This window comes from Xenopus laevis, chromosome 3L, assembly GCF_017654675.1.
Source record: "Xenopus laevis strain J_2021 chromosome 3L, Xenopus_laevis_v10.1, whole genome shotgun sequence".
Classification (NCBI taxonomy): Eukaryota; Metazoa; Chordata; class Amphibia; order Anura; family Pipidae; genus Xenopus; species Xenopus laevis.
Window position 1 is genome coordinate 82,694,109 of NC_054375.1, and position 14,384 is coordinate 82,708,492.

The 14,384-nt window shown below is 34.2% G+C and overlaps 1 protein-coding gene across 4 annotated transcripts in view; it reads right to left on the reverse strand.

Moving 5' to 3' along the window:
• The window catches only part of slc26a4.1.L (solute carrier family 26 member 4 gene 1 L homeolog), a 35,613-nt gene that overhangs the window by 11,071 nt on the left and 10,158 nt on the right, over positions 1–14,384 (reverse strand). For all 4 annotated transcript variants that reach the window (XM_041585219.1, XM_041585217.1, XM_041585218.1 and 1 more), the window contains 11 exon segments: positions 13,718–13,857; positions 12,358–12,468; positions 9,382–9,566; positions 7,713–7,877; positions 6,932–7,084; positions 6,574–6,656; positions 6,153–6,300; positions 5,136–5,249; positions 4,018–4,095; positions 1,146–1,241; positions 67–173 (listed from right to left, as the gene is read on the reverse strand). In XM_041585219.1, coding sequence (XP_041441153.1) covers positions 67–173; positions 1,146–1,241; positions 4,018–4,095; positions 5,136–5,249; positions 6,153–6,300; positions 6,574–6,656; positions 6,932–7,084; positions 7,713–7,877; positions 9,382–9,566; positions 12,358–12,468; positions 13,718–13,857 — 1,380 coding nt within the window.

A 14,384-nucleotide genomic window follows, 5' to 3' on the forward strand; every position in this document is an offset into this window, starting at 1 on the left:
AAACGACTATAAAAAATCTTGAGTCACATGACTGAATAACAAGCATTATATCCAAAAACTACTTACAACTGTATCCGTAGAATTACAGTAAATAATCCAAACATTAATCCACACAAGAGTCCTAAATCAAGATCCAAAATGATGGTTGAAAAACATGCAAAGATCCAGATAGCCTGTAAAAAGAATTTAATACACCAAGTTACTAAGGAGAACGTGGCCCATAGCTAACTAGCTGGCTAACTAGATAGCTGTTAACATTCCAAATTGGTGAACAGCTGAATCAAAACTAATAAAAAAAGCAAAAACTAAAAAAGGAAGACCAATTGCAAAGGGTTGAATAGTAAATTCGAATTTTCGGGGTTTCAAAATTCACACATTCTAATTTTAATCCCCTTTTGCGAATGTAAATTAGAATGTGGGATTTATTACATCTCAACCATGGAAACAGTTCTAATTTGACCTAAAACCTGCCAAGTTCATGTACAAGTCCATGGCAGAGGTCTGTTGAGCCATCTGGAGATGTTAATAGCCTTCCTACATTCAAGGTTTTTTTTGGGAGAAAAAGTTGATTCGTATGAAACTAATACGATTCAAATTTTCGGTCAAATATTAGACATTCAAATTTTTCTTAAATAACCTCCCAGATGAATTGTGAGTATATTCGAATTAAAAAAAATTCACATGAATTCGAAATTCAACCTTTGATAAAAGGGCCTCTAAATGTAGAAGTAATAGAAGCATAGATAAAAACTTGTTCTGTAGGTTAGGGGTGGATCGCAAAGTCGCTGTGTTGGCTATGAATTAACAACTCACATCTTGGTTGTTAATCTTGTACGTATTAAGTCTGCCCAATTACTCCATATACTACTGAAGCATTTAGGCACCAAATATAAGTGTCTCCAGGAGTCTACCTGACTTGATTACTTGTTCAACGGATCCCACATCATTACACATAAACCCGAGGTTTAACACCACGAAAACCATCACTTGTTTCTCCCTTGGATGGAGGGTGCTCCCACCCAACATTTATACATTTATACATGGACCTTTATATGTTACACCCAAGGAAAATGGTAATACATGTTGTTGTTGATATCTTTGTAGAAATAATACATTCTGAAGATAAAATTAATATATACACTTACTGCATCCCACTTATTCTGTTTCCACAAACGAGGTATATCCAGAGCTTGCCAAAACATCCCCTTTAAGTTGGATATGACAATCGCTGCCAGTACAGACTAAAAATTAGAATCAGATAATGTTCATGAGGGACATAATTATGTTATGTATACATAATAAGAGTCATTGGTCACATAGAATAATGTGGTGGCTGAACCATACAGGAGCTTTTTTTGGATCAAAGATCACATCCTATTAACTGGATGATATTGAAGTCTTTGCATACTAAAAGAAAGATTTTATTTAAGACAACACAATTGTCACAAAGTTGGTTAGACTTTTGTTTCTATTTGAAACACATTGTTAGAGTTTATATGCTAGATTTTAATTGCAGCAGATTTTGTAGCGACCAAAATCTCTAGTGCAGTTCAGGCCTTAAAAAAATTTGATTCGAGTTTCGTTTGTATTTAATTCTAATACAAATCTAATTTTAAATATGTAGAGAATTATACTAGCTAAGACAACAAAGCTCTGCTGTGATACACAATTCACTAACCTATGCATTAGATGGGTATTATTATACAATATACCATTGAATTCAATGCCGTTTCTTATAATTTAGCTATAAAGCTGTTAACTTTAGCTGTTTTTATAAGAGTGTTGCAAAGATATTTATAAGACTCTAGTGTATGTAAATTTATTTTTAAGGTATTCAGTTTTCTAAAAGTAACAGTTGGATTAATGCAGTTTTTACCTAGAAACCTCTCTAGTCACTGGTACTAAATTCACTGTATTTCCTAATAAAATGGTCACATGTCCATATGATTTAAAAACCATTTTTGTACAGTGTTTCCACACACAGTAATGGCTTATTCATGACTGCAAAGTGTAGTGTGTGCAGAGTGTGACTGGGTACAAGTCACCATGGTTTTTACCCACCACACCACATTTATCCCCATAATTCCAGCCTCATTGCATCCAATGCCTTAAAGCAAGTGCAAATGTGACTTTGCTTTGCTACACCACTTGCACTGAAATTGCTTTATTGTCAGGATGGTGTAATTTCCATGTCGGGTTACATTTATGTTAATTTCAAGGTGAATGGCCCCTTAATATGTTACAATTAAAGAAATTCAGTGCAGTGAGAGGTGAGAGGTGTTTATGTAACATTCATATGAAATATAACTTTCTTGACAATATCATCCATTTTCCATTTGTGGTCCCTAAAGTACAGGTAAGGGATTCTTTATCCAGAAACTAGTTATCCAGGAAGCCCTGAATTACAGGAAGGCCATCTTCCATTGACTCCATGTTAGTCAAATAATTCACATTTTTAAAAATGATTTTCTCTGTAATAATAAAACTGTACCTTGTACTTTATCCTAACTAAGATATAATTCACCCTTATTGGAAGCAAAACATTTCTATTGGGTTTATTTAATGTTTTAAGGGGTTATTTATCAGGTTGAATTTCAAACTTATGCACATTTTTTTTTACTCTAATATACACACAACTTGATGGGAGGTTATTTGCGAAAAAACGGTACCACCTGATATTCGATCGAATAGTCTCAACCTGAAAATTCAAATCAAATTGAGTTTTCCTGGTAGGTGGTTAATAGTCGAATTAGAACTGTTTCCATGATCGAGGTGTAATAAATCATTTGAATTTCCATTCACGTTGGTGCTTTTAAATTTGAAAAAACCCACAAATTCGAATTTAAAAGCACCAACTTGATTGTAAATTTTAATGTGAGATTTAGGTATCACACTTTGACCATGGAAACAGTTCTAATTTGCATATTTACCACCTTAAACCTGCCAAATTCATTTACAAGTCAATGGCAGAGGTCAGTTGACCCATTTGAAGATGTCAGTAGCCTTCCTGACATTCGAGTTTTTTGCAGAGGAAAATTTGATTCGAGTTTCGTTTGTATTTAATTCTAATACAAATCAAATTTTTGGGGTCATTCCCATTCGATTGTATTTTAAACATTCTAATTTTTTCATTCATTTTTTCATAAATAAACTCCCTTTCAAATTTATTACAGTAAAATAAAATTCAAATCAATTCGAAATTTGACCTTTGATAAATCTGCCCCTAAAGGTATGGAAATACAAATTACAGAAAGACCCCTAACCCAGAAAACCCCAAAAAAGTCCCAAGCATTCTGGATAACAGGTCCCATACCTATATCAAAGTAAAATGTAAGTGATTTCCACAGTTTTTTATTTTTTAAACAATATCATTATTGAACTGAAACAGATTGATTAAAAATTGCACTTACATTAGCTCATGAATTGCAAAATCTTTTTTTTACAATTTTTTAGATGTGTATTAAAAAAACTGTGATAACTGAAAATAAAAGCGGAGTCAATTGGAAGTGTTTCTTCAGCTCTTAAGTAAGTTGGAAATCCATTTTTTATGCCAGTCGCTTGTCCATTAGATCTTTAATATATATTTCTTCTCCTAATTATTGGGGAAAGTTTATATAATAACAGAAGAAATGTTTAAGGAAGTTCTAGTGACCCAAAGCAACCAATCAGCAGATAGAATTTACAGGTCTGCTGTTACAAACCAGAATCATACATGTAATTACTTTTTATTATTGTGTTATTATTAATAATAAAAATTTGTCCTGTAGCAAACTTCATACCTGTTTTTTATTCATTTATTTATTTTTCCTCAAGTATAAAACAAATTATTAGGTAGTACTTTTTTCTTGGTATAAAGTCGCACTTTTCTTTTTCCTCACCTAAAGCTTTCTCTACAAACTCTATAAAACTGCCCCATTATTTGGTCATAATGTAATAGAATACTTTGGATGTCCAACCAATACAGTTTGATACTAAAAGTAAAGATAGAGAAAAGACGTGTTCATCTATACCACTTACCTTCTGTAGAGGTTGAAGAAACTGGCCAAGGACAAACATAGTAATTATAATAGTTGCAGCAGATATCAAACCAGCAATCTAAACAAGAAAAACACAGTTCAACTTTGCCCCAATTAACATGAATGGTGGCAAATTGTGATCCCCAAAATTATTAAATCTGCTCCTAAGTGTCATGGGCTAAGAGAAACATAAGAAAGCAGTTTTCTGACCCATTAAACCTACCATCTGTATATGCTTATATGCCCTAAAAATGCTATGCTCTCTTCTAATTTTTAGAAGAAATGTATCACCTTTTGTGTATCTAACTTTATAAATGTATAAAGAGCTATTAGAATACACAGCGGTGTACAATTTTACAATTTAGAAAAGTATAGACAGAGAATATATTATTATACAAATTGATAGTAATAAATATACAGAGATTTAGTGCCACATTGTAAAAGACACACTAGAAAGGAAGTCCCTGCTTAAAAGTTAAGTGGTATTTAGCATTAGTGCCTAGTAAAATGTACTGTGTTTTAAATATAAATGATAATGTGTATTAAAAACATAGAAAACGTCATTAACTTTTATTTATATGGTTTATTTCAGTTAAACTATACCCCTGGACATTGCATGTCTCTATAAAAATGTATTTCATAAGCCAGCCCATATGTAAAGCATAAATAAATAAACCATTTTCATAAACATATACTTTCTGGTAATATGTGCCATTGGGTAATCGTAAATAGTGAAACTGCCAAGCTGAATACTCAAGGCAGCTCCCTTCTCATATGCTTCACACAAACATGCTAGGTTACATCAGCCAATAAATGGACAGAGCTCTCCCACTTCTTCCTGTTACAGTTAGAGCCTGTGTTATTTCCTGTTACATGATCTCTGAGGAAGCGCACAGACCATCACAAAATGGTGGCTCAAGGCATAAGATGTAAAAGCGTTATATTTCATGATATATATGGCAATTTGGTAAGATACTTGAATAGGTCCCTTATTGTAATAAGCATTATCACAATATAAAAATCTATATTTACATAGTCTTATGATCAAGAATGATATAATATCATATATAATACTATAAATGAAGTGCTTTAGTTTAACACAGCATGCAGAGAACATACCTGAGTTTTACCTCCAGTACTTTCTTGAATAGCTGTTCGAGACAAAGCAGTGGTGGCACAAAAGCAAGAGAAAAACCCACTGAATATATTGCTGACCCCAAATGCAACAAATTCCTGGAAAATTGTGAAAATACTTTAATATCTGTATCATTATTATATACATGATTACATACATCTATTATTTTATATTTACCAGGGAAATTAAAAATTGTATGCCTCCATTATAAGAAAAAGATCAATTAGGTTCAGTCTTTCAATTAGTAGTTTATGTGAGGTGATTCAGATGTAGCTGTCAGTCAGTGAATTATATGATTGGACACATTCTGAATGATGTAAATGCAGCAGATATGTTTATATTTTTGTGAATAAGAGATGGAAGTGTATATATCATTGACAAAACTAATTTTAATGGAAATTCGAACCAGTAAAAACATTTTAAAATATTGAATTATATATAATTATAATAAATTAGACAATTATTTTTCCTGTTTCCAAAGTTTCAATAAAACACAAGGAGCCTATTTTATAGAAAAATAATTAACTGAAAAATAAGTGGAAACATCTTACTGATGAAAATAAGTAAAATGCTTGAAGTTTGCACAAATATTTTATACTAAAATATTTCATTTTTGATAGATTTCATTATTATTTAGATGCAAATAACAAATTATTGGCCAGGTTTATGCCATTTTTTAGATTATATATGCGCCCACAAATCTCTAGATTACACATACCTAAATTTTTTTTGTTTTCATTTTAACTCAAGCTTTTATAATAATTAAGTTGGAGTAATGTTGACAACACATGATTGAACCAACGCTGACCCAATCAACCGACTAAAACAAAAACCTGGTAAGCACTACAAATCCATAAGGTCAGGTCAACTAGCCATAGGATGGGACCTCGCATCCCTAGTGATCTAACATGTAATTCTGGGTGTGGTGTATAGTATCAGGTATCATATTTATATTCTATTCATATTGTTGTCCTACCTAAGTTCAACTAATTAAAACACACCTGATTTCCATCAATTGCATAGTTATATTTGGTGGCAAAAACCTTTCCCAATGATACAGCAACAGCATATGCCACTATTCCAATGGAAATTGCAGAGCTAATAATTTGGGGAAACATGCTCACATCTGGCATCATGGGTGGTATGAACCTGTAATTACAAACATAAAACTGTGAGCAATGTCAGAGAAATCATTTTCTGTTGATCTTTGTAATACACAAGTAACATAAATACAATTGTGAACTCATTTAGATAATGTGGGTATAATTGCTGCACACTGACCATAATGTGCATGTTATAGCTCACCCAGAAGCCAAAAATATCACGCAGCATAAAAAAAGATGGCATTTGCTGAAAGGATACAATAGCTCTATGTGTATATATATTTTTTCTTTTGAAAGAAAGTAGCAATATTATACATACCCACTTGGAATATTCTTTACTGTGCCTGCATTATATTTATTTTCCAGATCTACTCCATATGAAATCCATGCAGCTATTAAAGACTAAGTCGAAAAGAAACATGTTATACAATAATATGAACAATAGAAAGACAAATATACATTCACTAGTAATCAGAATTGTTTGCTCTCTGTGCAGCATGGTTAATATCTATTACATTAACTAAAATAGTAGACCGTTGCTATACCATATTTAAACTGATTTCATAGAGCATGTTATTTGTTATATTGTATACCCAATCCTTGAAGATGTAATCACATTTTTTTCATACAATTCACAGTTTAATATGTTTATAATACTTAGTCAACATTTAACTTACCACAATTATCTCTATAGGAATGGGTATGCGCAGAACATTTTTATACCGCTCATTAATTTCCTTGACCGCCACACATACAAAAATTGTTAGAAGTCCAGCAATGAGGTCTGCCACATTTGTTTTAGAAATATTGGAGAAGATATCATTCATTGTCTATTCAGATAACATAAAGAAGAGTGGTAAAACAGTAGAAATGCAGCACCTGGTAAGGTAAAATCACAGAACACCAGGTAGTATGCTGTCAATTTTGCCTGGTAATTGGAATAGCTAGAATTATATTGAAGCCCTGTATGTTTTAGGTTGTTATATCAGGCATGGCCAATTGCAACATTCTATGGAATGCTGAATTTAATAGGTTGCTAATTGGACTTGCTATCTGGCTTTATGCATTATGTTTCAGAAATTATGGCTCCAGGAACAGAGATGATTGCCTTAGGGCTAAAGCTATAGTAATTTTTTATGCAGAAATTGCATTTTGAAAGAGACTGCAATTAACTTTTCAGTAGGATTTGATGGTAGCCCCTATCTAGCTACATGTGGCTGCTGTTGCATTGATGAACAGGTACTTCAAGGTAAAGAAAGGCTAAACCTGTGATTGAAATGTATAGTTTGCTATGATGATACTGTTCCTATTCTTCCTTGTTTTATTGTATAATATGTACTTGTGTGTGCATCGTTCCTCCGGGAAAAAAGCACTGTGCTATGCAAATGTTTGGCAGTCCCAGGCACTGAAATTGTTACACATGGTTGTATATGTTGTATTTTAATCACATGTACTTACATAAAATGTTGAAAACATTCCACTGTGGGTATTTGTGGGAACATTGAGTATCAGTTTCATTTGAGAGATGAATGCTTGGAAAGCAGCCCCTGTGGTGAAGCCTCGCACTAATGGCTCTGCCAAATATCTTACAATAAAGCCAAACTGAAGAGTTCCTAACACAAGCTGGAGTCAGAGAAGAAAAAAAACAACCCTGTAAGCATGCCTTTCACCACATTTCGAAACCAGAAAAATAGACTCTTTCAAAATGATGTCATACGTTGTTACTCTTATTAAATTAAAGCATATTGACAGCACAGTAGCAATAACCTATTATGATGGGGTGATCAGAATAAGTTTCCTGTAGTTGTCAATCTATCTCTCTATCTTGGTCATTAACCAAAGGTTATATAAGAAAAGGGTTAAATCTTACAAATGTTTCTATGCAGAATCATATAGAGAATCACATGAAATTTACATTGCACATTTATTATTACTGTACTAATTAAATATGTACTCCACCAAAACAAAATACTAGAATACTAATATTGTGCTCAGGGTGTGGACTAATGAGTGGAAAGCTGGGAGCAGCTCATGTGATATACGATTAATAATTCTTAAACTCTATTACGAGCAAGTAAAAGTTATCATTTGATTAGATTCCAAAACTCAAATTGAAATCGAACTTGAATTGAATTAAAAAAACTTGAATGTCAGGAAGGCGGCAAACATCACCAAATTGACCCCATGACCTCTCCCATTGACTTATACAGCAATTTGGCAGGTTTAAGATGGCACATAGTCTAATTCCAATTCTAAAAAGGGCCAGAGTATGATAAATCTCAGAATTCTAATTTTAATTAAAACTTAAATTAAGTTTGGATAATTTACAATTAGAATTTGAGAGTTTTGACCAATTCGAAAATTCAGATTAGAATTTTCACAATTGACACTTAATAAATCTGCCCCTTAATATATTACAGAAACGCTTTGGTGGTATTATTGCATTCAGTACATTATGCAGTGTATTATTGCATAATTTTTCTCAGGGGCGCTCCGCCAATAAGGCGAGTTGAGGCACTCACCTCAGGCGGCAGCGCCAGGGGCGGCAAAAATGTGAGGTGAGAGGCGGGGGGGGCAAAAACGAAGGCAGTCTCGGGCGGCAAATTGGGCAGGATCTGTTTCCTCTTTATGTAAAATAATGTAATTATGTCAATAACATTATAATCTTATAACTACTAGAGCACAGTGACTGGGAGAACTGTAGTCAGTAGGTATGTCTCTCCCAGAATGCTCTATGAAACACAGCAAATGAGGACAAAAGACAGAGGCTACAAGCAATCGGGTCTGGGAAACTAATGCAGGTGCTGTAAATATTGAGTCACCACCTGGGAAAATAGGAGTGTCTCTCTGCGCAGGAAGCAGGAAGTAGAGCGTGAGCTTGTGCAGATAAAAAGCAAAGGAAATCTTGTGAAAATGTATTTGGTCCTAAGATAAATAACTATCATTGTGACTGTGGCATACAGTCTATTCCCAGACCAGCTCCTTCTGAAAAGGTATTGCCTCCTCTGCCATGTGGGTGATTTCCCACACCACTATAATGACAATATGTTCTGTTGCACAATTAAACTGGCATATCATGTAAACAGGTCAGTGTCACAATTTATAATTTAAAGCTTAGTAATTTTACCTGTATGATTCCAATTAAGAAACTTAATGTTCCTGATACAAGGACTCTAGCAGCATCCCTGGCTTCTGTGTCAATTATCATTTCCGTTTCATTGAGATTTGTGGTGTTGTATACAATAAAATTTTCATTTGGAGCCATGGACAGAACAACAGAGCCTACCATTAAACTGATCACTGGGAATGGCCCTTTATAATAAAAAGATACAACATTTAGAATATGTATCTAACTAAAATCATGATGTAACATGTTTATAAAAGTAGTGGCGCTACATAGCATACCTGTTTACAAATTGCCAGTTATTATCACTTGGTACTAGCTCTTACATATGATATATATGCTGGAGACTTGAAAAAATAAATTTAGAAAACTTACTATAAATATTATTACATACAATCATTCAGAAAATATATCCCACACAAAAACATGCTCTGAAAAGGACTCCTGCTTTCTAAATGTAAATGTGTAAATAATAAAAGCAATGCCCCAAAGGAGGGGGATTGTCTAGATGTCCAAGGCTCAGCTTGTTATAAAGCACTAAAACTTTCACTGTGGCAGGCTCAATAATAGATAACCCATAACACAAGAAACGTATGGAGCAGCATCTTGAAGACTACTTCCACAATAAATGAATCTTGAAACTCTATGGCTAGCACATGAAGCAGCACTCAAAGGAGAGCTAATTTAAATAACTAAGCAAATAAAACAAAGAAGAGAAACCAAACAGAACAGCTTATAAAGTCAACAACATCAACTAGAAGTCTCCCTCATATCCACATATTCCAGTGACATGGAAACAAATAAATGAGACTATCGTACAACTTAAAAAGCTGATAATGATATAAACAGAATATACTGTAGACAGAAACTACTCAAAATTATTTAGACAGAAACTAACTATCTCTCAATGAACAAAGAGAAAATGGCTTCTACTCTAGAAAACAAAAAGGACACCCACAATGAGATATGGCAACCATGGAACTACTATATAACTAAAGTAAGTAACCAAGGACCACTCCTGTCCTCCCCCACTCCTTCTTCCTATCCAAAGTTGATAATACAAAGCAAAAAAATACAGGGTCATAAATACAACAGCACACACCAGCATGAAAGAGATCCAAAGTTTGTTCTTTATTGCAGATTGACGTCAGAAGTTACCAAAAGTATAATTAACATCAAGGTAAAAGTTATACAAATTCTCACATTAATTGTAACTATTCCATATGTGAATACTTTAATGAAGCATTTCTGGTTAAAAAATATACATAAGTAGAAATATATCTGTATAATATTGTGAAGAACACATGGGGCAGATTCATCAAAGTATGTAAATAGAGCTCAGCAGAGAAAACTCTTGTTAAAAAATATATATTGGTAGAAATGTGTCTGTATAATATTGTGAAGAACACATGGAGCAGAGCCATCAAAGTATGAAATTAGAGCTCATTAAAGAAAAACTCACCCACTTTCTATTCAATCCTATTTATCATATGATGAACTCTATTTCACCCATTGATATTATGCCTCTACAAATCCTATAGGAATGACTAGAAAGTGGGTTGGGTTTTCTGTGATAAGCTCTAATATTATACTTTGATTAATCTGCCCATGTGTTCTTCACAATATTATACAGCCACTTCTTCCCAATAGCATGTTTTTGCAAGAAGTTTTGTAACCTACTTGTGTATTTCACCATAGGTTTGTACATACCTAACAATAGAAATTAGCTTTCTACTATTGGCAGAGACACTAGGGGGCCGATTCACTAACTTCGAGTGAAGGATTCGAAGGTAAAAAACTTAGAATTTCGAAGTTTTTTTTGGGCTACTTTCGACCATCGAATGGGCTACTTCGACGTTCGACTACAACTTCGAATCGAACTATTCGAAGTAAAAATCGTTCGACTATTCGACCATTGGATAGTCGAAGTACTGTCTCTTTAAAAAAAACTTCGACCCCCTAGTTCGCCATCTAAAACCTACCGAAGTCCCCATAGGCTTGGCTAACTTTTTTTGATCGAAGGATATTCCTTCGATCGTTGGATTAAAATCCTTTGAATCGTTCGATTCGAAGGATTTTATCGTTTGATCGAAGGAATTATCCTTCGATCGTTGGATCGAACTATCTGTGCTAAATCCTTCGACTTCGATATTCGAAGTCGAAGGATTTTAATTCCTAGTCAAATATCGAGGGTTAATTAACCCTCAATATTCGACCCATAGTGAATCGGCCCCTAGATGTTTTGAGTGCCCAATATGCCCCTACTTGTTCTTATTTATCTAGCTAATTTTATAGAAAAGGTGCACCACCAAATATATAAGGGGGTACCATAATTGTTGTTTGTTGACTATATTTATTCTATTATTTCACTTTATATTTATCTCTTTCCACCTGGGGTTGTCTTCCTTCAATAATACATGACTAATAGGGGATTTAGAAAAACTTTCTTTCAACAGATAGGACAGGCAGCAAGAATACATCCATGAAGAATGGAATAAACAGCCAATAGGACATCTACTAAAAACAAAATACAAATCGCTTTATCTTCATATATATGTATTTATCTGTATACGAACACATATAATGCAGAAAAGGACGTTCAGTCTTTTTGCTTCCTCTAGTAATGCAGCAGAATGTACATAATGGGGAATGTGATGCAGACATGCTTTACCACCTATGATATACTGTGTTATACCTTAATGTCAGTAATCAGAAATGATCTGTTACTGGTGTGGAACTGTTCAATTTATAAAAACAAATACATTATTGTTTGCTGTGAGTAACTGGACCAACTACTGCATAACGGCATGTGCAAGAGTAGTAGGTACTATTGTTGCGTGGGCTGGACCCAAGTCTGCAGGATCATTGCAATAATCCTCTAGTGGGTGGCAGCATTCCACCCCATCATATCAGCAGTGGTTTGCATTTTTTAGAAATAACTTGGAGGCATATACTTTATTGCTGTGCTGCAGGACTTACCAACTGAAATATGTTTAGAAGTTCCCAGGAAAAAATATGTCAGAATTGGAAAAAAAGAAGAATAAATTCCATATCCTACTGGAACTTCAGCAAGTAACGCAAACGCCAGACCTGAAACAATATATGAAAATAATATGTGATCTAGAAACTCTTAGGGGCAGATTTATTATATTTCGGTTTGGTGTAATAATTGTAAGAAAACACGAGTGAGTTCTATAACTCAGTCTGGACAAAGGCCTATGTGCAAACAGATTGGGGGAGCCAATGCATATGTTGTGTGGTTGTGAGAGCTGCCTAATGTTGTGAAGAAAAAAACCTGCTGTAAATAAAATAAATAACTTAATAACATTTGTGATGATCAATGGAAAATCTAATTGTTAGACAAACAGAATATAACATATAAATGGATTGGATGTTAAGGTAAATTGGATGTATGTATCAATGGAATGTTCAGAGAAATTCAATATCTAGGAAAATGAGTGTTTAGTCATTTGGAATGTTCAGATGAACAGACATTTTACTAAGCAGTGTGCAAAGTGCAAGTACTGGGTGGAAAAATTATGAACCTCATCCCTAAATCGAAAGTTCAGATGAATAGAATGTTAAGTGTAATTACATGTGATCGAGATTTTAATGTCTCTCACATTTTTTATGGATTGCATATCTATTATTGTCAATCGTTAGTAAATCAGCCCCTTTATGTTCAGTAGAAGGAATTTTTTGGTAAACAGGCTGTTCATTTTGACATGTTTCCACTTGATTACATCTATAAAAACACTCCTGTGACTTTAGTCTAAAAAATATTATTTAGGTAAATATAATTTTTATGTAAAAGAGAATGTAACATAACATATTAACATAGTAGATCAGTTTGAAAGAAAACACACGGGGGGTCATTTATCAACACTGGGCAAATCAAACTGCTGCATTCATTGTTCTACTTGCAGCTGGCTTTAAAAAGCTAATCACTGATTGGTTTCTATAGGGAACTGCCCATGGGCAAATTTGCCCAGTGTTGATAAATAAGCCCCACGGAGTTCAACCTTTTTGTGAAACCTGCCTAACTGGTTGTCTATTTATGGGAAGGGTGAAAACTACATTCTGATTGCCAGAATAAATATAGAAGCCTCTACCACCTGTAGAATGGAGAGCAAAGCATGTACCTATCATTCATATAACTGGGTGAGTGGAGGACAGGTTGTTTTATTACAGACATTCAAAATACTAAAGCAGTACTTCCTATCATTGCTACTGCTACAAAATAGGACTTTACTTTCTGAACATCTTTTCTCAAGTGGGTATTTTCCAGTCAGAACAGACCCAGGGTTTCTAAAGAATTCATCATAATTTTCAGCCTCACCTTGTAGGGTACCAACCATCCCTGTGCTGACTCCTGAAATCAAATCGTGCACAAACAATGACTTCCAGCTGTATTTTGGCAGCCAGTTCAGCACAGGGATATATTTCTTGACCATATGAACAGCCTTTGTAGATGTACAGCTGTCAGATAAAAAAAATAACATCTATAGAAATATGTTTGTGTGTATATATACAGTATATACGCAATAGTAAGCAATATGAATTAACATATTTTGACTTTTTTACATTGCATCTTTAATCTGTTCATCTTTCCATCTTTCATACAGCTCAGATACAACCAGCATAACCTGAATATAGCCCAGTCTTTGTATTCAGAACTCTTTGTATTCAGACATCTTTGTATGCAGGGCTGTATTTAGGTCAGATGCTGCCCTAGGCATCGGACCTAAACACAACCCTTACGTCGTGCTCGCTGACGTCATTCGCCACATTCTTGCTCCGACCCCCTACCCATCACCCCCTCAGCTCCGTCACCAGATTTCCTATGAAAATCCGTGGCGGAGGGTTGGGAGGGTCTAAAGCATAGACAATAGACGCAAAGATGCGATTGTTAGAATCCTCGAACAATTGGAATTCCCCATCTCCAGACCCACTAACCTTTCAAATCAAATAAATAAGTAAAAGAACAGATCAGCCGATGTTCTGCC